Below are 26,318 nucleotides of genomic sequence, written 5' to 3' on the forward strand. Positions count from 1 at the left end.
TATCCCAATTGTTAGGTAAAATTTAATATCTATAAGAGCTATGGGGCCGCTACATCTCCCAATGCCAGGGCCGAATTTTTCAACCAATCCGCCACTGGGCATAGGTTTCGTATTTCTTTGGTATCAGGTTTGAATCTGCAGTTCAAGTGTTCAGCCGATGGATTTTCAAGACACAGAAAACCGTCAGTGTGACATGATTTCTGCACAAGATCCCTTGAGCGCCTGCTTGGCACAGACACTCCGAGACAAAAAAGCGAAATGTTTTGTTTTTTTTTTTCGAAAAGTATTGGTTTTCAAGAATGCATACCTAAAAGACCACTGGAAATGTGACATATACATTCCTATTTGTAAAAAATTGCAACACCACGAAGGACTTACGCGAGTGAGCTGAAAGTTGCAGGAAATGTAAAGTATGGCATGATATGCAAATGATTAGAATTGCAGACCAGTAGCGCATGCATATGCTGAGCAGCGCCCTCCGAACGGCGGATCGAACTGAATATAAATAGACGACTGTAGCGAGGCGTGTATGATTATCGGTGGTTATATGCTGGAGTAAACGTTAACTGAATCTTTACTATGCCTCTTCGGGGAAAGAAAAATTTCGGAGTTTGAACGGGGCAGAATCGTCGGCCTTCGTGAAGCTGGATTGTCTTATGGTGCAGTAGCCGCTCGTGTGCAGAGTAACAGCTGCACAATCATGCGTGTTTGGAAGCAGTGAACGGACAAGGATCGGACAGCTCGGAAATCCGGGAGTGAACCCCGAAATGTGACGTCAACTCGCGATGACAGACACCTGGTGCGTATGGCGCTGACGGAACGCACATCTTCTTCTAGACAATTGGCAGCACAGTGGTCAACAGCTACAGGTGATTCATTGTGTGTTTAGGGCCGTGGTAGCCCGATCGGTAGAGTATCGGATTCGGGGCCGGAGGGTCTTGAGTTCGAACCTCGATGGTCCCATTTAATGACGACGGTGGGTCGAAGACCCACCGTCGTCATTAAAGGGGACTGGGCGACGTTAAATATGCTCGTGATCTCAATGTCCTCCAAGTGAAACGATACCTCTGGGGGTGCTAGCACCGGGTAGCTATTAGTTCCTGGTCTAGTTCTAAATTCTCATTAACTGTTCGATCCGGTGATGGTGCTGCCATCTATCGGTATAAAAAATAATGGAGGCAAGGCACTTAGTATGCAATCCTCGACATAAATACAGTTGTAGTCAGTTGTGACTCGGAATCGAAATCGAAATTGTGTGCTTCATCAGTTCGGAGACGTCTGCTGCAGCGTGGTCTGCGCGCAAGGATTCCTTTATACAGGATTCCTCTCACGCAAAACCATCGCCGCCTAAGGCTACAATGGGCTAATGTGCATAGGAGTTGGCTTGCTGATTGGCATCAGGTCGTCTTTTCTGACGAATCCCGCTTCAATTTGTGGCACCATGATGGTCGAATTCGTGTCTGGCGCTTTGCCGGTGAACGGCACATTCCGGAGTGCATTATCGAACGCCACAGTGGACGAACACCCAGAGTTATGGTCTGGGGTGCCATAGCATATCATGGACAATCACAATTGCTAGGAATTGCGGGCAATTTGAACAGTACCCGATACATAAACGATGTTTTACAGTACCAAGCTATACAATAAAGAATACTCTTCTGCAGGCAGATATTCAAACTTTGTTTCACTCCATGCCGAGTCGTGTAGCAGCTCTTATTGCGGCGCGTGGTGGCCACACAAAATACTAATTTCTATCTCTTTTTATTGTTTGTTTGGTTTTAAAATGTAATCATTTATTTGTACCATTACCACTCAACTGTGTATTAAATTTCATTCAACTATGATGCTTCCTTTATTCTGTTGCAATTTTCACAAACAGGAGTGTATAATTCGCTGATTTTTTGATTGCATAACTCAACTTCTTCGTTACAAATACCGTATTGAAACGAAACTTGATCTTTGATCGGTGCTTATAAAGCTGGACCTTATCCAACAGTTATCTATAGCATATCCGAATGTCCAAGAGAATATCCAGCAAAGGTAAAAAGGTTGCAACGTCTGGAATCCAAGCGACGTCGAGATATCTCGATCTCCCTTGGATATGCTGGAGATATGGAAGGGAGGTTTTGGATAGCTCTTGGATATGCTATAGATATCTCTTTCATGTTCAAACGATATTATATCCAGATAGCTCTAGGATATCGTATAGTTATGAAATAGATATGCATTTTAAATCTCTTAGATGTTTATGAGATATCAAAAGCGATGTTTTCTGGATTTGATGTAGTTTTAAATATACTTTAAAGCTGTAAGCAAATTTACAGGTTTAAAAATCGCATTTTTTTTGTATTAAAAAATAAATTATTTATAAATATCTTCATTTTCAAGGACCAATGCAGTTATAACAGACCATTTACTGATAATATGAGTAAAAGTGTTGATATTTATAACTAACTCATCTGTTAATACAAAAAGTTATGATTTTAAAACCTGTGAATTTTCTTACAGCTTTAAAATATTAAACAAATTAATAATATGTCTTTCACTGTATAATTCTTACGAACAGTTTTAATTTCCACAATATTATAAACGATGTCTTATTGTTCAAATAGTATGAAGTTGTAAAGATTTAGGGCTTTAGAAATTTTTAAACTTATGAATAAGTTATTTATAAATATATACAATTTTACAGGCTCAATGCAGTATAACAGCCATGTTATTGATAGTTATTTATAAATAACTTATTTATTAATACAAAAAAGTTGAGTTTTTATATCTGTCTTACAAACTTTGTAGTAATTACTTACAGATTTCCTTTTATCTTTCTTTTATACAAAGGATGAGTTTTCCATCATTTCTCCTCCAATAATATATAAAAAAAAAAGTAACCATAACTGAAATAATAGCATTGTGACTGAATTTAGGTAATGTTTTTTTTTTTTTTAATAAAAGGTCTTTTAGCATGAAATTGAAGATTTATCTCAAACAAAGCAATAAACAATGCTTGCTTTAATGCTAGACGGTTAAAAACGTACTAAAGCAAAATTTAAAAAAAAAAAAACTTCAAAGTAAAAATTACCATCTCTTAATTTTATTTTGTTATTGATCTCTATTTTTTCAATTATTATTTTCTTTTTTGGAAGTTCACATATTTGGGCATTGGTTTTTGCCACTTCAATTTAAAAAAAATTCCCTGCATTTTCCAGAGTTGTAAAAAAAATATCAAAATTTCCTATACTCTCCCTGCCTTTTCAGGTTTCCCTAACCCTGTATAATCAAATTATGTACAATGTGTTTGGAACTGTAATTTTGACTTAATTCCACTTTTTGAGAAGCTGAAAAATTATATCTTATAACAATTATAACATATAAAAATTATATCTTATGACAAATATTTTAGTGAAATTAATCCTTTTATTAAAAACTTAGAGAAACCGACAGAAATAGCTCAAAGATCTTTATTTACATACACATAAGCAAGTACTGTACATAAAAAAATTAAATAATAGATTGAGGAGCATGCTAGAAAAAGAATTTCAACTGTTAAACCATTAAGTTAGTTTTGCTAAAAAAGAACATAGTTATGTCAAAAACGTATTATAACGATTGAAAAGAAATGATGCTAAATAATTGTTCACCTACAAATTTTATTAATACGAATTATTAAGCAAAGCATAACATCACAGCTAAAATTCAAAATAATTAGAATGCAAATTAAACCAATGTATATCAAAAATATATGCACAATAACATGAAGAAATAAACTAATACAAATTAATACATAATACAAACTCAAAGAATTGAGCTCAGCGACCGCTTGCGTTCAAAACAGAACACAAGAAGCGAGAGAAATGGTGTGGCTGCTCGACTCTTAACTGATTAACCACGTTTTGTAAAATGTGGAAAGCACGAGGTCTCAAGCGTTTAAGTTACAGTTCATTAACACTATGCCACACATTTCAGTGCAATAAAAAATATTGTCTTTTAATAAAACATGAAAAATAAAACAATTTCATGCAGATGTCTGAATGTAAATAAATCCAACAATATCTATAAGTCAAATATCTAAGAGATATCTTGAAAAAGATATGTCCTAGACATCTGCTGTGTAACATGGAGGTTATCGAATAGTTATCTACAGGATATCCAAATATCTATATCTGAAACATGTAAAAGTCTGGATATCTCACAGATGTGAAAAATATCCAAATCCACGATTTGGATGTACCCAGATGTCCAGTGGATATCCGAATATCCATATCTAAAACATGTAACAGTCTGGATATCTGGTAGATATTAGAAACTCCAAATCCATGACTTGGATATTCCTGGATGTCTGCCATATAACTAAAATATCCAGCAGATATCTCGATATGTGGTGGATCTTTTTGGATGTCTAACAGATATTTGTGGTTGTCTGGGAATGTACTCGATTGCAGTAAAAAAAAAATCGAAGAATAACTGGGAGAAACGAATCTCTCTGATTCATTGCTTCCTGTTTTTGTTCTTTTTAATATAATTTTAACATAAATCTTTATTAACGTTTATTCTTAACTTGAAGTATGTAGAGTTTAACTAATCTTTTCTCGTCGCAGTTTGAAAACACATTTTTTCACGAATAATTAAACTATAAGACTTATTTTCAAATGAAAAAATATCTTTCTAGACGGGGAAAAGTGAAATAGCGGGGCAAAGTGAAATGGTGAAATATTTACCCTGATTTTTTTGCCACCTGCCTAGTGATATTTTAACTGTGTATTAACACATATAGTCCATACCAATCAAGAAAAATTACCCCTGAAAATTAAAGAATATGATAATACAAGTAATTTTTCAAAAAGTAATACTCCCAAGTAGCACGCACGGTGGGGAGATGGTTGGTCAACGGTTGCCAACTGGAAAAACTGGTGGGGAATGGTGGGTTGGCAACGCAACGATGAGCCAACGAGGGCCTTACATTTTCTGGCCACCGTTGGCCCAACCTTGAATATTTTCGATAGGTCATCGTCGGGAAATTGTTTGTTGGCAAGAATAAAAATCTTACGATGGCTCGCCAATGGCCCTTCCAGGATCTTCTCTCAACTCTGATGACGCATGCGCAGAGTCACGAGTTATCGGAATTGCTTGCTCATCTACGCCATTTTCAATTTTTTATATTGCTACGATGCTTCGATTGTCGGATTTGTGTCGACACATTTAACATTGGAACTGGTTTTTGTCGGTAAGTTTGAAAATTCTTTGAACCTTGAATTAAATATAATTGCAATTTCTTTAAACTAGAATTGAAATCTCTTGTGCTTTTTGCATTCACTCTTTGTGAAATGCAGAGAATTATGTTCTGAATATCCGAAAAACATTCCTAACTTGCTTGTGCCGTGTTTGCGATTGTTTCATCTCAATAACTTGCAGGCATTTCATTTTAAACTTTTCAGAGTGTGCTATCCTTTTTTATAAATCGTTGCTTTTCGTTTTTCTTGAATCGAGCTATTGTTATCGCAATCGCTGACAAAAAAAAAAACTCGCCTAACTGTTTAGTTTTATGTTATAGCTGTTTTGCTTTGTTTTATTTTCTTATCTTGTTGAGATTTCAGATAGCACAGGGAAATTGCTTTTTAGTTGTTTTTAGGCATCGAGCAAGATAAAACTTACGAAAGGTTTTTTTTTTTCCTTTAAAATTCTTTCCGTGCTCTAGAATAAATATAGTAATTAGCGTATATTGTATCATGCCATTGTTAAAATAATACTACTTTAGCTCCTTTCTATGAAATGTCATTTACTAGTTAAGTATAATACTTATTATGATGCAATATAAGTATTTGATTTGTTTCAACAACCAGTTAATATATTTAACTATATTCAGTTTAGAATTAGATATGTACAACTTCTGAACATTTTGAAGCTTTTTGGGGGGGAAAATGGAAACTTTTGAATTTTTACAAAAACTTTTTTTTTTAATTTTATTTTTTTAACAGTGGTGTTTTGTTGGAAAATAATTTCATAAATTCACAAATATTTGAAAAGGTGATAAAAAAGAAGCACTTTGAAATTAAATTCTGCAGTGTTTTAGTTCTTAGTTCTGCACTGCTGGATATTTTAAAGAAACTAATTAAATTAATTGTTGTTATCAGAGTTTTGTTATGGTAAGTTACGTTTTCAGGAAATAGCTAAACGATTTCTATTGCCATCGGATAAAAATTAATACGTTATAGTTCAAATTCATCAATTTGTCTGCGCGTAATGTATGATGTAAACCAGTGCTTCTCAACCTGTGCTTCGCGAGCAATTTTTTGGAGTTCGGAAATATTTTCATGTGGTCCACCAACAGATAGTGAAAACTAATTTAAATCATTTTTAAAGTTGAAATTAAAAATTTATTCAAGAAAACTTTTCGATTCATCTCATTTCACCTAACGAAGTTGCGAAAATATTACTTCTATCTTATGTTCGTTTAGGATTTGGAAAGGTACCGAGTCAAACGCAGGAAATGAATAGCGAAAGAGGATTGTAGTAATTTTCTCTTACACTATCTGACGCTGTTTTTTTTTTTTTTTTCTCGTACACTTATCAGTAGTTGACACTTAACAGTTTAAGAAAGTACAGGAAATGAGTTATGAAAGTAAGCATAAACAGTTACATTATCTGTGTTGTGTATTTTCTCTGTATTGCGATTCCAGTCATGGAATTCTATGTTGTTCAAAGTTGTAATATTAGCTATTCATTTGCAGTTAGATATATATTTGTGATATTTGTGGCCAACAATTTTAGAACATGTTCTGCTGAAAGTGATTCCATCTATTGCTGTAAAAAAGTGTTGTGTCTAAATACCTACTACAGCTTCTGAATTAGAAAAAAAAGTATTACTCAAAACTGTACCTCAGAGCCAGACTAACGTAAGTAAAAAATTGTGATTTTCCGTATATTAGTGCATTGTGTGTAGAAGCCTATTCCGGATCGAGCCATGTGAACGTAATTCTTTTTTTTTTTAAATCTTTTCCGATTTTTTACCAGGGTTGAAAGAGCACGCGTCCCATCCTTTGCATGCGCAGAAAAAAAGTTATTCCTTTCTCCTGTAAAGTTGCGATTATGTAACTTACATCCATCTTGCTCTGAGGTACAGAAATATCTCTTTATAACACATTTGTAAATCGGACAACGATAGTGGAAGGATTTGCATAAAGCTGTGGCATTTAGAAATTTTTCTGCATAGTGTACAAAATGATGCACATATGGATACAGCATACCAACTTCAAGGAAGGTTCAAAGAATATTTAGAAAAGTAATATTAATGTAGCAAATTTCATTAGCCAGTACTTCTATGCCAAATTTTGTTACATGATTCCTTTCAAGAAAAACCGTTAAGCTATAATTTTCTCCATAAGATCCTTTAACTCCTTAAGACCGAGGCCGGCCGTATACGGCTTTGTAACTTAGATCCGAGTCCGCCCGTACCCGGCCGAGTTCTGCGAATTCAGGGGTGGTGGGTAGAAGAAGACACCCTACTGCGAGACCTCCCCGAAGAAGACCCTTTCTTCTAGCCGATAGCTATTTAGCAAGTGATAGCGACAACTGCATGAATGGGGAGCTGCTAATGACTTGATGTCGCTTGGCTTCCTCAAAAAATGAGAAAAGATGAATGCGTTGTACGATTTCGTTTCAATTTCCTCCACTTCTAATCCTCACTTTTTTGTACCACTTTTTTAAAAATAAATTCTATTCTAGGATTTATAAATTAATGTTTTGTATAATTTTTATGATAATTCGTACAACATTAAAGCACAAACTTTGCAAATAACTGCATATACATGCTTCAGGTTTACAAGGAACCTCGAAACACGGGTGTGCAATTACTACTTGCAATATTTCGCCATCTATTAACCTTTTCTATTTTCATTATTTTTATTTTCAACCCAAATGTAATTATTTCTTTCCAGTTTTAGAAACTTAAAAATAGTACTCAGCAAATCAGAGCTTGGAAGGCATCTAAACAAAACAAATCTGCCCAGAGCTTTAACTTGCTCGTGAAAATATACAGCACCCCACCACACAACTGTTACCCAAACAGTAGCGCCCCACAAAAAGTGAGATAGGAGGTCATAATTCCATAAGGACTTAAAACACACACAACATGTTAAAATGTATGCATGGGTCAACCAACTCCCAGTATTCAGGTCGCACGGGTGACTAAAGAAGATGCCTTAGATACTAGTTCTCTCAGAATGGTCAAAAGAAAAGAATTTTGTTACGATATTATACAATTTACAAACTACCGTATTATCCACTTTACCTTTAGAGTTCAAAATTTTGAGTAAAGTGATACTTGCTAGCAATATAATATATATTTGCACTTATAAAAATTTAATCACAAAAAAACATTTTCTAGTTTTCTTCTGAACAACATGTTATTCATTAATTTGGGAAATTCGGGATCCGGACAAAACGTCCAAATCCAAAACGTCCACGGACATAACGTCCAGGTCCAAAACGTCCGATGGACAAAATGTCCGAAGGACAGAACATCCGACGGACAATAACGTCCAGCGGACATAACGTCCAACAGACATAATGTCCGACGGACAAAAGGTCCAAGGACAGAACGTCCACATTTTTGGACAGCTAGGACATAACGTCCAGTTTTCTGAGCAGGCTGGACAAAAAGTTTTTCCTTTGTCTCGACTAATTTTGTTGAATATATTTGTGTTTGTGTGATATGTGATGCAATCACCAGCAAAAAACGAGTTTTTTAATATAGAATGAGTCTGAATAGATCCCCCCCCCCACACACACACTGACATGATGGAAAAATAAAATTTAAGTATTAGGGTCCCTCTTTTTTAAAATAAAATATGCTTTACGGCAAATGCAGCGTGGAGACGACCCCCGTATTTTCACGTGATTTTTCCGCTTTTAGGCAGATGTGGGTGATAATTCGGAATTTTTGCCGCGGGCTAGCGGGGATAGTTGCGGATGCCTCATGAAGCTTTTTCACGGGCACAGGTCACTTGAAGGTCAGTGATTGAAGTAGTAGAGAAAATTTTGCGAATGGGAGGGTTCTTTAACAGCTGATTCCGCGCAGAGACAGTAAACAAACCCCTTTCAGTGCTTGCGGCGAGCGTTCGCTCATTTGATTATCTTCCTTTTTTTTCTGTCTACTTGTATTTATTTCTTTTTTTTTTCTTCCATTGTTTTTTCTGTTAAGTTGTTATTCATTTATTTTCTTGATAGTTTGTTGCCATTATTGTTTTAATTTTTTAATTCGCTTTTTAGTATTCCATACTTTTTTATTACTTTTTGTTATGGATTTTATTTATCACGATGTCTAAAGATTGTAATATTCTGCGTAGAATTTTTTTCCTGCACGTACGTTCATTTTACATTGAGATTTTTTTTTAAATTAAATTGACTGGCGCAAACTGTAAAGTCGAACATAACTATTGAAAAAAATAAATAAATGACTAACCACCACTTTGTGGAAATGTCCCCTCCCCAGGTGGTTCAAAAATACATGTAAAAAGAAAGTTTCTGTTAGATAACGAGACACCCCTCAATATTTTTAGCTTTGTGGATATCAACCTACTGGAAGACTTTTAGCTTCCAATTTCAACTGAAAGCAGGTGCTCAACCGCGGGAAATTCAGTCAGTTTATCAACATGTAAATTCAGAACCATGATTTACAAAAAAAAAAAAAAGGTGAAAAATGACAATCTGCTTAAATCTTCAAAAACAGTTGTCTCTGAAGTGAGATAAACAGAAATTTCTAATGGCGCTAAGTCACATTGTAATATTCCTTGAACGATTGTAGTGTAACAAACACCAAAAAATCGAATTTAATTCTTTCCTAAATTCATTTAATCAATTTAAAAAGACATTATCTCTTGCTTTCAGTAGCACATCCCACAACTTTGTTTCCTTGAAAATATAAATTAATTGTTAAATTCTTCAAACAAATTAAAGTACATATTTACTTCTGTATAAATGGCATTATTCAGGAAAACATCATCAGAATAAATTTTAGGGGATATTTTTTTAAAATCATGTCATACAGCATTTTACATACTGATAAATATAAAGAAAATCTAAATCTGTGCTTCTACATCTGTTGCATTTACACTTTTAGCACTAATTTAGAATTAATTGATTTTTTAAGAGAAAACAAATGTCACCTCCTTCCCCCAATATGAAATTGTTGTCAATAATAATTAAGCGATTTCAGAGTTGCATCAAAACAAGAAAACTTTCGTTCAGTACAGATTTATCTATCTTGCATTTCTATGTTAAAAAGTTGTATGCTCTCATCTTTATCATATTCGATTAGCTAGTTATATACGATAACCATGGCAACTTGTGTGTTTGTGGGTTGGAGGGGCGGGGGGCAATTTTACCTTACTTTCAAAAGTAAAGGGGCCTTGCCCTCTCACTTTTCAGAGTTAAAAATTAACAATCGACTGAAAAATTATTTCTACTCGGATTGATTTTACGTATTAATTTATTTTGCGGGAATAAAACCAAAAAACTCCAAAAAAAAAAAAAAAAAATGAATTTTTCTTATGTTATTTCATTGGAATGAAGATTATAATTGGAAGAGTTCATGGCCGGATTTGGAAGTGTGGAGGCCCCGGGGCAAACGAAGGAGTGGAGGCCCCTAATCAGGGTTCGAAAAGATCATCATATTTTCGAAAATATCCGATACTTTGATATACAGTAGAAGACCTATATAACGCAATTCTCTATAAACCGTACAACTTTCCAGAAGTAAACAATAGGTTTTGAAGTTAAAAAAATACCTCTGTTTTGTTATGCAAACATAAAAATTGTTATTTTGAAACAGTTTTTCATCTTTCCATCTTAATCCAAAGCTTTTAAATGGAAATTAGTACCCCCCTTACAGTAAACAGAAAATACCAGATGGCTCTTGCAAATGCAGCTGTTATGCAAACCAAGAAGCTAGCAGAAGTGCAGGATAATGCACTTTCGTTTGATTGGGAAACATATTTATTTGTGAATAACTAATTGTAATGTTGGTGCTTTAATACTCATTGCAGATAAAACTCATTCTGAAGTGCTAATATAGAGACATATTCTGAACTTTAGTTTCAAAATTTGTGAAATGACCTATATAACGCAAAAACCTGTATAACGCAAAACCTCTGGTCCCAAGGTGTGCGTTATAATGGTCTTCTACTGTGTATCCGAATATTTTGATATATATGTACATATCCGATATTTTCGACCCGTGAAAGCTAGGATATTTTGTAAAAATTTTATTGTGGAGGCCCCGGGGCAGTAGCCCCGCCTGCCCTCCACTAAATCCGGCTCTGGAAGAGTTAGTCTACGGTGGCTATTCATCCCAAATTTTGACGCCAAACTCCATTTTTATCTGTCATTTAATAAGTAATGTCAAAATCCAATTACATAGACTAGTTTTATTTTAAAAAAGAAAAAAAGGGGGGAAATAAATAAGATTTCGTGGCTTCCCCACTAAGCATTCTCTTAACCCCCGTTTTTTGAGGAAAAGATTTTTTTTTCATTATTACTCTTGAAAAATTATCTTTCTATTATTTTCTTTTATCTTTCCTTTTTTTTTCTCCTGACTGGGATAGCTTTTATTACTTGTCCGTAGTATACTCAGAAATGGAAAAGAGACAGGGGTGCAATTTCTTCCAAATGTTTGAAAATAGTTTCAAAACAATTCTTTCAGTAATTATTCTCATCAGTTTGTGCAAATGGAATTGATTGAAATTGGAAAATTTAAATTATTGCATAATAAATCTTAAGCTTGTGCTTGAACTGTAATGTTCTTATTTATGATTAATATCATCTACGCGTTGAAGGCGGCTAATATATGTGTATAAGATATATTAAGATTTACAATCAATATGCGAAAGTTAAGGGATTTGGGAATCAACCCGGCAAACCTTCTCTCGCCATGCCCCTGTTACATATATTTTTTCTGATTTTCTGTAATTCTAAAATATGTCTCTTAAAAATCTAAAAAATATTTATATTTCTGAAAAAAGAATGTTTTATAATTTTATTATAGCCGTTTTCAATAACTTTATAAAAAAGGAAAACATGTATTAAAAAGAACTATATGTTTTATAATTTATTATTCTGCAGAAGAATAAAAGTTATTGGCTGTGCTCAAACTTTTTTAATCAATCGAAATCGGGAGAAATGTTTCCAAAAACTAAAGCTGCTAGAAAGGTTAGGCATTTTGCGCTGTAGGCTGAACATGATATCAAAAAAAAAAAAAAAACCGAACTTATTAGCAATATGGTTAGGAACTGATGGAAAGTCACGCTGTGAGACCACCTCAAAGATCCTTTCTTCCGACCGAAGTATTTTCAACTGATGGGACAAGTGACAGCGATGTACAATTCCCAATGGCAATACAACTACAATGATTGATAGCTAATAACAGCGATTAAGGTGACAGCTTACCACGCCTCCTGTAATTAGTGCACACAAGAACTGACGAGATGCTGCCGAAGGGGGTCTCAGAGTGGACGATTCCATTTCCAAAATAGCTTGATCGAAAAAGTCAGGACCTAACTGTAGTAAAAAATTCCCCCCTTCCCGGTCTTAAAGAGTTAAAAAGATATAAATCTACTAATTAACAAAGAAATTAATAACATTGGAATCTAAGAAGCTTATTTCAAAAGTGGCAAATCATTTATGTCAGCCAAATTTTAGTTTAAAAATATTAGAATAAAATTATAATTGAACTGTAATGTACGTTAATCTAACAATTATAGTACTGAAATAAAAATTTTAGTATAATAATAAAGATTTTCTAACATCATTTGAGGGAATTTGCAGAAGAAAAAGCATGTAAACTTAAAGGAATAAATACTTTTTAAACAATAAAGATACATATGGGTTTGTTCAAAGAAATATTAAGGTGATTTTGTAGCTGTCCTTAGTGATTTGGCACCTTTTATAATTTTACACATCACCACATCTACGATTTTTCCAAGCCAGGACAAAATCTTGAAACTGCCGCCCTTACCCATCTTCTTTCAAGTTTTTATGCCGAGATTCAATGAAAAAAAAAAAATCAAAAATACGACGAACTTGCCACCTTTCAGAAGTTGCCACCAGGAACAAGAGTCCCAGCTTTCTCCCCCTTCTCCAAGATCCGGCACTGATTAAACATCAATATAATAGCCATAAAACTATCATGGAGGTTTTTTCTTTTTAAAAGTATGGATAATTAAACCTAATTATTTCAATTTTAAAATGTTATAAAGCAAAATTCATCGGACTAAAGAGTTGTAGGTAAATATAAAGAATTTCATTGCATACACTATTTCCCTTTTTCAAAGGATAAATATTGCGACTTTAAGCCTTGGCATTTAAAGCGAACTACGAACTGTGTATTCGTAAAGAGTTTAAACTGCGAACATTTTTAAAAACCTGTTTTTTTTTTCTACTTAAATCAAACCATTCACGATAGAAAATACACAATCTACAGAGATACTTAAAGCTGCAAATGATGTTTTATAGACATGTTTAAAAAAAAAAAAGAATCAATATTGCTTTTTTTTTTGGAACGACCCCAATTGCATTTCATTTTTGATTTAGCAGTTCATTTAAGCACCAATTTATTACTCAAAGAAGTTTCATACCCTTACGAAGAATTAACGCTTGTATTCACCAGACTATTAGGCTCTCCGTCAGACAAGTGAACCGCAGATTGAAGCTTTTTGATTGGATGAAGAAAGCTTCGACCGCCGGTTTGACTGTCTGACTGAAGCTTGAACAAGTTGGCCTTCAAAACCTGGTGAATAGAGGCAAGAATGCGTAGTTTATGCACCAAATTCCGTTCTTTCCAAATCACTTAAAGGAATGATTCTCAGAAATGCTAGTGAGAACGTAATATGTAGATAAGCGGTACTACACTAAGTGTGCATCTTCAGGAGAAAAAGTATTGGTCCCTGAAACTTCTGAATATTGTAAATATATGTCTGTAAGATACGGTGGGAACCGAATAAACGTTAAATTTCAAACTCACAAAAATGTTCTTGATATGACATATTCTGAAGTCTTCCAATTTTGAGACTGGACTTCATCTTGATTCAAAGCACATTTACATAAAATTTTGTTTTTGTGTCCAACAACTTCGGCGTAACACTTTTCATTCAGTTGGTCAAACTTTAACCAAATGAAAGTTCAAGAATCTTAATGTTCCAGATTCCGTAATAGTTAAATTAAAATCCATTCAAATGTACATTGCCTTCTCGCAACAAGACGAACAAGAGCACACGGAAGATGAACTTGAATAAGGCATTCTCACTTACTTCGAATCAAATCACTATGTAAAAAACTATACTTGGTAAACTGCAAAACAATGTCTTGATTTTCTAATCAGGTTATTTTAGGAAAACAGTCAGAGATCTTTATGCGCCGAATTATACAACATAAACCACTTAAAATCCGTCAGTTTATTTGACTAGCATTCTCATCTTCCTGTTAAATCAGTTCTTCGCTACGTCTCTATCCCAATGCCAGAAAGCATTTCTAGTACAAAAGAAATTCGATCTTCTGTTTCATTTGTCATTTGTAATACTGTTTCTGTGGTATACCCAGAATGCGGTGCAATCTTTGGCGCGAAGTTCCCTTTAATAAGGGTTAAACTTATTTCTCTCGGTTTTCTTATTGCCATTATGTGTGGAGGCTCGAAGTTTTGTGGTGAGAGATTTGCGGTTTGTGATCGCAGTTTGCAGATCAAAGAGTGTGGATTGGTTGGCAGCGGCGGCGGCAGCAGCGGCGGCAGCGGCTGAGCTGAGGCCGAGGGTGAGAGGACTGGCCTTCACCAGTTGGTTGAGTGGGATGGCCAAGGGGGTGTTGGTGATCGACATGGTGTTGGCAGAGGTCGAGGAAGGGTTGGAGGTCAGGTCAAGGTTCTTATGCAAATCCATGCTGCATCGGTAGTTGGTGGAAACATGGGGAAAGAAGAAAAAAACAAGACAAATGATATAGATTAGATGAGTTGGGTAAGGAATGGGAGTAAGAAATAAAAAAACATTGAACTTGCATGATGAAAGCCAACAGCTTTCGGTATAAGGATCTGGGATTTTTCTGTTTTGTGAAATCAGTGAAATAGTTCACTTTCTTTTCTTTTTTTTTTTTTTTTTTTTTGAATGTTAAGAATGCAAAAGCTGTTAGCTTTCAAACAATTCTTTCCGCCGAAACGGACAAATCAAAATGAAATAAAATGAGTAGCACAAACCGTAGACAGGTTTGAAATTACAAGACATGTGCGGCACAAACATAGGGAGAAAAGTGGGTCATTACCTGTAGTGCAGCAAATATATATCCATACTCCTATCGGCAAGGGAAAAAACCGCATGCATATTAAACCTACATGTACTACTAAGTATAAAACCTGTTTTTTTTAGATTGAAAGTACACGCAGAAGGTTAATGATAGTGATTGGGCATTCAACAACGAACTACGAATTTCAAACGCTAGCAGTGCATTCGGCTCAAAATAATAAAAATAAACGTATGTAGCAAGCATCGTGCACTGTTATGAATGATTATTACAAACAATTTTTAGAGTCAAATAATATAAAACGAGAGTAAAACATATGAAATTGATAAAGTTGATCATAAAATCAATTATTTTTTGGAAACTGTAAAAAGCATTTTGAGTGTGAAAAAGTAATCAACGTGCAAGGTTTCAAGTGAAGGGATATAAATAATTAGGGAATAGAAATTAGGATATAGGTAAATATGTAGGGAATGAAGGATACTAACCAAACTGGCGATGAGCAGTTAAAATACTTTTAGCAATTTTTTTGACGAAAATTCCTGAATACGGAAAATAAAATTCTTGAAATAAATTGAAGGCAATGATCACATTCTATTTTAAACCATTTTATTGTTCTTCCTTGGAATTCCTTTTCCTTTGCTATTTCCTTTTCCAACGTTCGACGCAAAGTCCTTTTTCAGATTGAATTTAATGTTAAAGCTTTTCATCTTTTTTGGGCAAGGTAATAAGAATTACTTTTTCTGTAGAAAAGCGCTGCATGTTTTTCCTCTTCTTGGCTACAACAATTAAAATGCAAATAAAGCAAGACAATGCCCGTTTCAGAAGATATTTTGAAAGAAGTTGCATAAAAGTTTCAAACGTGAAGGTAAAGGGTTTCTTTTTCATTGCTACAAAAATTTTGATTTTATTCAAAATATACAAAACTATTATCATGATCTTTCAGAACAATATTTATGTAGAGAAAGAAAATATCAAATCATGAAGCACTGGTCTTATTAAAACGATTCAAAACATAAATCATACATGTACCTAAAAGATATGAGAGAAAAACGATTTGACTAGAGATTAATTTTTAAGCCAAATGCAATTTTTTGTTTGAAAAATTATATGCAATGCTTTAATAATATGAATCTCAGGTATTACTAATTTTCAGAAGAGAAGTAAATGCATAGCTACCTGGTATTGATGAGGTATTGGGCGAGATTAATAGCCTCTGGGGTTCCCGAAATCGCGACAGTCCTGTCTTTCGATCCTTCTTCGGAATTTGATATTTTGATGGTCGCCCCTGAAAGTTGTCTGTGGGGATATAAATTAAAAAAAATAAATAAGCAATACATAAATTATTGATTATTATTGAAATAATTGAATAATATATGAAAAATTAAACTTTGAAAAGTAAAAATCTGATTTCAATTTTTAAAAAAAGTGTTAAAAGTCAACGAACTGCAGCAACAAGGTTGAATAAAAATGTAAAAACAAACTGGTTGAATGTAGCTTGCGTAAGAGGCAATGATGAAATTCATTTCCGTGAAGAAAGCTGTTCAGTGAAAATAAAATTAAAACATGCACGTATAAATCGGTGGTGCCCAACCTTTTTAGATGTACGGATCATCAGTTTTTCAAAAAAAAAAAAAAAAAAAAAAAAAAAAAAAAAAAAATTAGCCCCACTAACAACTATATTGTACACGGAAGTGCTAAAATTACTGGCATACCTCCTTATATCGTGTTGTACGCCCGAGAACGCGAAGAAGCGCCTAAACATGGGCTCCACTAATGGATGGGGAAACACTGGAGGTAATTTATCCTGTGAATCCTTCAGGGCAATGCGTAAAACCAAGGTAGTACAAGATGATCGTAATCTATCCTGAACAGCACGTTGCAAGATATTCTTGTATTTTCAATAATGCTCATGTATGGAGATTTGCGTGGACAACGAAAGTTTTTGTAGTAAAATGAGTGCTCTTTCTTGTAACCACTCTGTAACAACTCCTGTCGTGTTGAGTGACACATTGTCTACATGGAAATGTTCATGCCAGCCGGAATGAATCTTGGACACGAATGGGTACAAATGGTCTGACAAACTGTTCACGTATTTTTTAACTGCCAAATTAGTATCTTGACGTATAAGGAGTTTGATGTTCCGTAACGGACTACGACTATTCTATGATAGAGCCCCCACCAGCTTGAAGGTTCCTTGCTGACATGAAGGGTTTATTGATTTTTAAGGTTTTCTCCATACCCCTATATGTCCATCTGCTCGATACAGTTGGAAACGAGACTCGTCAGACCAGGCTACATGTTTCCAATCGTCAACAGTTCAGTATCAATGTTAGAGGGCGAGACGTTCGGTCAACAATCGTACGTGAGTAGATCTTTGGCCCTAAAGCTAAAATCTCCTATGGTTCGTTTAACAATTAGCAGCACGCAGGCTTTTGTTGCTGCACCAGCATTGAACCCTGCACCTTTGTTCTTGAAGTTTCGTTCGTACAATTAGCGCGGATTGACGTGATAGCCAGACTGACGAGATAGCGTTAATTTGGCATCATTTTTCGTAACTTATTTTTGGAGTCAAATTCTTCGAGAAACAGCCAAACGTTACCAAACTTAGCGAATATTTGTTATGAAAAAATGAAAACTTGGCAACAAATCTTAAATCCGCTGTAAAACAGGAAACAGGCATTATATTAACAACGGAGTGAACTAATAATAGATCAGATATCTAGCAGGAAAAGTTTAGGGTTGATATTTCAGCCTTCAACGTGAAACGTGTTCTTGTGTGATTGCCACTTGACATTCCCTAGCGCCGTAGAGTTTTAATTGAGTTCGAATGTTGTTTATCTCTTTTCTTGCCGGGAACCGTTTTAAGCCAGTAACAACCAATGGTCGGTAAAGAAATTTTGCGTATAGGGTTAAGAAGATTGTCAGGTGACAATGAAAAAAGGTTACAAGTTTCCGCGGAGATTTTTTCATGAAAAAAGGTTGACTTTTGCTGCTTCAAAATTTTTTCTGAGGAATTAACATACAAGTTTCATGTCAGAGAAAGTGTCTTCTCGTGGCTCGCCATTTAATATCCTCACATCATATGGGAAAGTTGTTTGATTGGGAAAATTTTGTCATCTCTTTAAATTATGACCTTTAGTTTCGTAACCGAACTATCAATGATGCACCTATTGACTTCATTTCAAAACTTGAATTTGAAGAGCCTTTAAAAATCAACAGAAATTTTTATCGATATTTCACTGTACAAAGTGTATCATGTACGCATATGCACACCATGTATCACACATGAACCATGTGGATGTAAAAGAACTTATGTTAGATTGAAAAGCGGTAGCTTTGTGCAAGGTAAATTAGATGAAAATGGAACAACGTTTAAAAGCACAAAAAGGATAAAAAGTTTTTAAAAAGCGCAGACATGTTTTGGAGGCAATAGCCTCCTTCCTCAGTGCGAAATGAACAAATAGATGAATCAAGGTCAAGGGAGAGTTTAAATGCGTAACCGGAAAAACATTGACCAATCAGGTATCAGCGAGTGCTGAGGCAAAATATGACGTATTCTAACATGTAAGATTGAATAAGATTGGAGAAAAATGCGGAACAGCAAAAGACTCATTGCAAAGATTATTTAAGTTTTTATGAATGTAAAAGGATTCCAGAAATTCACCTACTGTTGTAGGTCTGCAAATGATCTTGGCCTCCGAAAAGACAAAATTGTGCCCTGTGTCCCAACAATGTTTAGCAATTGAAGATTTGTTCAGTTCCTGTTTTTTAACGTGGTTTTCATGTTCTTTAAAACGAAATTTAAGTGAACGCCTTGTCTGTCCCACGTAACCAATATTACATTGACAAGGAATGTGATATATGCTTCACTGATCAAGTGGTTGGATTGGGTCCTTCAGTTTGGAAAAAGAAATTTTATTTATGGGTCTGTAAATTACGCGAAAGTCAAATTTACTGAGAATTCTAGAAATACGAAAAGAAATGTGTGGATAAAATGGTAAAACCACAAAATTTGTAGAAGAAAAACTACGTATGTTGGAGGTTTTATTCCGGGTTGAAAGTTTGCAAAAAGCCCTGTGACTTATGTTACTTTGAAGCGTTTTATATTGAAGTTTCATTGAGGTAAGAAATGCTGATAGAATACGAGCCTTAATTTTCAATTTTACCTAATTTCATTGATCTTGGCCCCTCCTTTGCCAATGACACACCCTATCAAATCGTTAGGGATGTTCATTTCTGTTGTGGTAGTGGTGACGCTAGCCAAAGCGGTGGCTGCTGTTCCTGGTCTTAGGCTATTGGTGGCTGCCAAAGTGGCTAGAGCAGGGATGCAGAGTGATCCTATTTCAAAAGGAAAAAATCTTATAAAAAAATAGAAAAGTATAAAAAAAAAATCATCGAGCATGAAAGATAATTTAGGAACTGAAATGATGTGTGTTGTACATAATAATGATACTTATTAAAAATAGGGGAATAAAAGCAAAGTGAAACAGTTAAGATAACTTACCTTTCTCAAAATGAACGAATTGGAAATTTGTTTTGAAAATTAGAGTTACATGAAAAAAGAAAGATGTATTTTACAATAAAACTTGTACCGAGTTTTTTTTCCACTTTGGCAGTAAATTAATACTTTCAAATAATTGTGACCTAGTTCCATACTGGGAGCAAAACGATAGTAAAGATATCTTTTTGAAGAAATATTTCGTACTTACTTCTGGTAAATGTTTTTTAGCAAATGAATGAATAAAAAAAAAAAAACGAATGACTGAATAAATGAACTGTTAATGAAAGAGCAAGACAGTAAATAAATTAATAAAATAATGTATGTATGAGAAAAATAAACAAGTAAATAAAATAGTGAATGAATAAGAAAATAAGTGAATAAAAATAAATAAATAAGTGAATTAGTAAATGAAGGACTATAACGAATTGATTAATGAATGAATGCGTAAGTGATTCAATTAATTAATTAATAGGTAAACGAAATTAACTATTTCACTTTGCCTCGCGTGCATTTGACATCTTGACCTTAACAGTCAACCGTAATTCATAATTAAAATGTTGATTTCTAAAGCCTTATCACTTAATAATAACAAAAATGTTTTGATAAACCGCAAAATATTACAACATGTGTATCAAATTTGGAAATGACTAGTATTATTGCTTTCAATGATCTTTAGAGCTTTTGTGCTTTATAAGACAGATACATAAGAAATAAACTGGTGTTTTTGAAAGAAATGTTTTCACCTTTGTTAACATATGTGCTTTTTTCATGAAACTGCATAGAATAACTAAATTCATAGCTTGAGCTCTGTTCACAGAATTCATAGAACGGAAGTAAACAAAAAGCTTTCAAGATTGTTAGCCGCTATGCCTTGTTTGAGGATTTTCTCTCGAATAAAATAATAATTAAAAAAAAAAAAAAAACATTAACCCCGTTAGGATTCGCATTCGTCGTCTGCTTGGTACCAATTTGTTCTTGTTCAAGCCAAGCACATGATTGAGATCGCCAAATGGCGCAACCCTGTGTTTACATCTAATCTATATCTTTCCAGTGAATGAACTTTAGTTCTAACTTTCTATTACAGAGGACGATAAAATATCATTTTCCTTCTTTCGATTTGTCATATCACAAAAGTTACAGAACACTTTATCACGTATTTCTTCAGAAATCAGAAAGAACAAACATATTTTACATCAAAAGTATCCGTTTAGTTTTGTTTATAGAGTGTATTATTCATGCCAGAAGTGTTCCTACTTAAAAATTTTGACAATTCAGTTGCAGTTTTCAGTGTGTTTCATTAATTGCAATATTTTGCTAATATTCACTTATTGCAAGCTCTCATACTTTGTCACAGATATTTGTTAAAACCTGCTTTTTCATTAATTGATTTTTTTAGGAACTGTTGTCGCTTTGATGAAATTTTTTTTTTCTATTTCAATTGTGTGCAGGCTCATTCTGCTTCTATTAGTAATTTCTGTAGTTCGTGATTTGCATATGCAGCGTTGCTATTTTTTTCTTACCTAACAGCGATTTCCGCATGTAAAAAAGTTTTTTCACATCTTACTATGGAATGCTATGGAATGACCCAATATATTTTTAATGTTTATGATTACCTTGTGGGCTTAGTGTTCCTACACTATGCCCAGGTAGCAATGGAGCGTGCTGCAAAGCCAACTGGTGGAGCTTAGTCAGCTAAGAGAAAATGTAATTTTACTATTAGTTAAAGAAAAAAGTGCCTGAATACTACTAATTATAATTATAATGCAATATTTCTCTAGATAATATATTTTAAGAGTCATTTTTTTTTTTAAAGCTGGACACTTTTGATAGTTGATGTCTTCAATTTTCGTAAAAATTTCAGGATATGTTAGTGGTACTATGATAAGAAAAAGTGAAGTTTCTTTTTAAAAAAAAAATGATTTGTTTGTCCTTGAGTAGGGGTCAAAGTTTAAGGTCAAGAAAAAAAGAGATAATTGCTTTGCATCAAAAGCAATGAGTGAACCAAGCCAATTCTTTTAAATAAGGATACTACTTGATACTAGGTACATTCTAGTATATAAATATTAAAAATGGAATTTATTAAACTTTTTTTGCCTTGTTTGGGCCCAGATATCTGCTAAAGCCGTGAGTAACCCTTGGAAATAAGTACTATACCATTAACTACTCACCACAGTATAGTACTAAGAAAAATATAAAATAGCTTTCGTTTCTCTTGGCTTTAGTAGTTAAACGGTTTCAAAGTCGATATTGTCAAGTTTAGAGGTGATCGCGAACTTTGATCGCGAAGAGTCAACAACTTTGGGACACAGCTGTAGTTATAGTCCGAGTGGTGTAGTTTAAGGTCCAGGTTAGAAACACATGGCAACTAATGAACTTTTTAAATTACGCGGTCTCAAAGTTAATAATTTGAAACAACAAGAATCAAAGTTTTAGGTCAATTACTCTATAAAGCCGGAGTCGATAACTTTGAGCAAGAGCTGTAATTATGCTCTACGTGGTGTAGTTTTAGACTCATGTCAGAAAACCATGAGATCTAATCATATTACTTAATTAAACGATCTCAAAAACGATGATTTCGGTATAAAAGAGCGTATTTTTCACGAGTTTATATGCGTGCTACTCAAAATCTTATGAGCTCAAACTCACATAAGTACTAGAACAAATCAACTGCCAAATGTACTTTAAGCTCAAAAAATTTCATGCTTCCAGTGAAATAAAGTTTTCTGTAACCTTGACCACAACATGACATTCTTCTCACAAAGCTGATCCGCCATTTTGGAGCACAATATTTTGGAGATCCTGGATCCTCAGGTTTCAGATCTCGGAAGCTGAAAATTAGCATCAGGTTAGTTTCAAAGACGTCTCTACGCCTCTATAAAATTTCATTCCATTCGAGGATGATCGAGTGGGAGCAGTTTGAAAAATCAGGTCAGTTGACGTGGAATCATTCTGATATTATGCACATGTCGCCCTCATCATTTTTTATTGTATAACAAACTTTTTTTTTTTGACTTTGCATTTATGTTTTTGCTTTTGAGCCAAATTTAATAAATTTGTTTATTTATAAAAGTTTGATTATTAAGTAGTGTATATGCAAATTCTACTGTAATTATGAACTGAATCTCTTACCCAATTGCAATCCTCTTCCTAAAATATAGCATTGATTTATGATCATTATGAAGTCAAAAATAACCAAAGATGCATGTGAATTGTCACAATGTTATATCAGAGTGATTCCACGTCAACTGACCTAAACTTTTAAAATTGCCCCTGCCATCCCAGAATGGGATGAAATTTTACAGAGGTGTAGAGATGTCTTTGAAACTAACCTATGCAAATTTTCAGCTTCCGAGATCTGAACTCGGAGGATCTAGGATCTCCAAAATGGCGGATCAGCTTTGTGAGATGAACTGTCATGTTGTGGTCAAGGTTACGGAAAATTTTATTAGACTGGAAGCATGAAATTTTGGGAGCTTAAAGTTATTTGGCTGATGATTCGTTCTAATGTTTATGTGAGTTAGAGCTCATAATATTTTGAATAGCACGCATATAAACTCGTGAAAAAAACGCTCTTTTATACTGAAAACATCATTTTTGAGACCGTTTAATTAAGTAGGATCTCATGTATTTCTGACATGAGTCTAAAACTACACCACGTAGAGCATAATTACAGCTCTTGCTCAAAGTTATTGACTCAGACGTTTTGGAGTAATTGACCTAAAACTGTGATTCTTTTTGCTTCAAATTATCAACTTTGAGACCGCGTAATTAAAAAAGTTGATTAGTTACCATGGATTTCACACCTGGACCGTAAACTACACCATTCGAACTATAACTACAGCTATGTCCCAAAGTTGTTGACCCGTCGCGATCAAAGTTAAAGTCAAGACAAGACCTCTAAACTTGGCCATTTTCAAAAAATTATCGACTTCGAGACCCTTTAACTACTAAAGCCAAGAGAAAACGAAAGCTATTTTATGCTTTTCTTAGTACTATACTGTGTTGAGTCGTTGTTCATGTACTTATTTCCGGGGGTTACTCACGGCTTTAGCAGATATCCGGGCCCAAACAAGGCAAAAACAGTTTAAAAAATTGCATTTTCAATGGACCTTTGCCCTCAAAGCCGTGAGTGAGTCACCAAAATAATTATACTAGAATGTACCTAGTATCAAGTAGTATCCGTATTTAAAAGAATTGACTCGGTTCACTCACTGCTTTTGAAGCAAAGCAATCATATATTTGGCTCTTTTTTCTCACGACTCTAAACTTTGACCTCCACTCGAGGGCCAACAAGTCAAATTAGAGAGGAAAGAAGCTTTACTTTTTCTTATCACCATACTAGTAAAATATCCTGAAAGTTTCAGGAAAATTGAAGGTGCCAACTATCAGGCCTCCATTCACTTTGTCCAGATTTAAAAAAAAATTACTCTTAAGCGGGCAATAAATATTTGAAAATAATTTCTTTCCACTAACTCACCTGTGGATTCATAAGCTCCACACCTTGACACTGAAATTAGAAGCAAATATTAATTGAATGTTTATATTTAGGGTATACTTACAAACGATTGCAAATGATTGGGTTTAAAATTTAGAAATAGTGCTATGGTCATCGTCAAAAATAAAGAACATTCACACTCAAACGGGAAAGAAAAAACTCTTTACATTTTCCAAAGTCTCCCCCCCCCCCTCCCCATCCACAAATACATTTTGCCGATACAGGAGTTGTATTAAAAATGCTAGATGGATTTTGAGATTCAATAAAAGAGAACCAGTACTTGATAGAAATGTATTCATTGGCTGGTGGCTCTGCAGGTATGTGAAAAATGTAGAGAAAAATGAATACGAGAAATCTTCATTCGATATTTTGCTCCGTAATCTGTTCGAGTATTTGGGGAAAACCGCACGGCAAAATACAATGAAGGTATCACGGATTCAATGGCCCAGCTGGTCTGAAATACCTGCAGCGCTACCTATTGGTGTAAATAATAACTTCTGTGCGATGTGGTGAATAAAATTTCTTGGTGTTCCCAGTGAACGCAGTGGCGGATCCAGACGATCCTGTTGGTAGGGGTGAAGGAGTAATACTTTATAGGGGAGGGAGGGAGTGACTAATGAAAATAAAAATTTTAAGAACTAAACATGTGATGTCTTTTCGGGTTTTTTTTTTTTTTTTTTCGAATAATGTGTATCATTCAAAGATTTTGAAGGAAAGTTGCAAGTATTTTGAGTATCAAGAATAAAAAATTAGAAAAAAAAAATTAATTTCTACAAATATTTTGGATTTATTATCCAAATTAAACCATTCAACTTTTGATTCGTTTGAGGACTCGTGAAGTATTTTCAGTAGCCATTTAGATCCTCAATTGTACTTTTTTCCTCATAAAAGAAAGGTTGCAGCATCAAGATGGATCTCTTTTTATCAGTTTTCGTACCGAGCATAATGAAATACAAAAATTGCATTTGTAAATCAAATTTGAAGACAGTTATGGATTTGTTTGTTGATTGAGCTGGTTTGTTATTTGCGCATAAGTAACAGCGTTTGCGGGTTCTTCCCCGAAAATTTTTGTTAGGAACGCATTTTTAGACTCTTTGGTGGTTAGTAGGAGAAAGGGGAGCTTAGAGGTCCCTCTCCAGAAAAGTTTTGAAATTTAAGGGTATATTTTCGAAAACAATTGTTTGCTATCTTTGATGGTTTGAAAGGAGAGGGTGAGATTCAGGAATTCTCCCCAGTCGTTTTCTTTTTTTTTTGATATTAGAGCTTCAAAAATGCAATATTAGATATCTATAGTGATGCTGAAAACCAGTGGGTTTGGGGGGCCCCCCGGAAAAAAATTGGGAATTGAAGTCCTGAAAACGCAATTGTAGGCCACCTTTGATGACATAAGCAGAAGACATGGGGTTCAGAATTTTCCCTCAGAAATGTTTCGATGTAGAAGTTCCAAAAACGCAGTTTTAGATGATCTTTAAAACGAAATTGAAGGCTCTCTTTAACGACATTTTCGGAAAAAAATGTCGATTCCGGCGAATTTTTCGAAATTGAAGCTCTAAAAATTCTAAATTTCTGACGATCTTTGATGACATTGGAAAGAGGGGTTCAGGAACTCTCCCCTGGAAAAAATTTGGATTTAAAGTCTTAAAACTACAGCTGTAGACGTTTTTTGTGATGTGTTTGGGGGGGGGAGAGTTTGGTAGGCTTCTACCGGAAATTTTTTGAATTTACAAACCTTTTGGGGGGGACGATCGCCCCAATCGTCCCCCCCCCCCCCAGTGGATCCGCCACTGAGTGAAAGGCTGCAAACAATAAATTTCTATCGGAATACCGTTTATCTTGTATTGATTTTCAAAATCCGACAGTCATTTTTAGCCCCCCACCTCCCCCGTCCATGAAGTACACTTACTATCATAACATATTCCGATAAGACAAAAATCACATTGTCGCCCTACCTATAAAACTGTTGAGCTTCTAATGCACTCACAATATCTGGTAAAATCAATTTAGCATGACAACTTTTAACATCATTCAAATAGTATTTGAAATAGAGCA

At 34.5% G+C, this 26,318-nt stretch overlaps 1 protein-coding gene across 3 annotated transcripts in view; it reads right to left on the minus strand.

The window, feature by feature from the left end:
* Positions 1 to 26,318, minus strand: part of LOC129218138 (poly(rC)-binding protein 3-like) — a 222,178-nt gene that overhangs the window by 65,246 nt on the left and 130,614 nt on the right. For 2 of the 3 annotated variants that reach the window (XM_054852350.1, XM_054852351.1), the window contains exons 9-13: positions 24,252 to 24,281; positions 21,388 to 21,466; positions 19,440 to 19,611; positions 16,450 to 16,569; positions 13,805 to 14,919 (exon numbers count right to left, since the gene is read on the minus strand). In XM_054852350.1, the coding sequence (XP_054708325.1) occupies positions 14,619 to 14,919; positions 16,450 to 16,569; positions 19,440 to 19,611; positions 21,388 to 21,466; positions 24,252 to 24,281 (702 nt within the window). In that variant the 3' untranslated portion in view covers positions 13,805 to 14,618. Of the gene's footprint in view, positions 1 to 13,804; positions 14,920 to 16,449; positions 16,570 to 19,439; positions 19,612 to 21,387; positions 21,467 to 24,251; positions 24,282 to 26,318 lie in introns of those variants that run through there. The other variant, XM_054852352.1, reaches the window with a different exon arrangement.

Source organism: Uloborus diversus, chromosome 3, assembly GCF_026930045.1.
Source record: "Uloborus diversus isolate 005 chromosome 3, Udiv.v.3.1, whole genome shotgun sequence".
NCBI lineage: Eukaryota > Metazoa > Arthropoda > Arachnida > Araneae > Uloboridae > Uloborus > Uloborus diversus.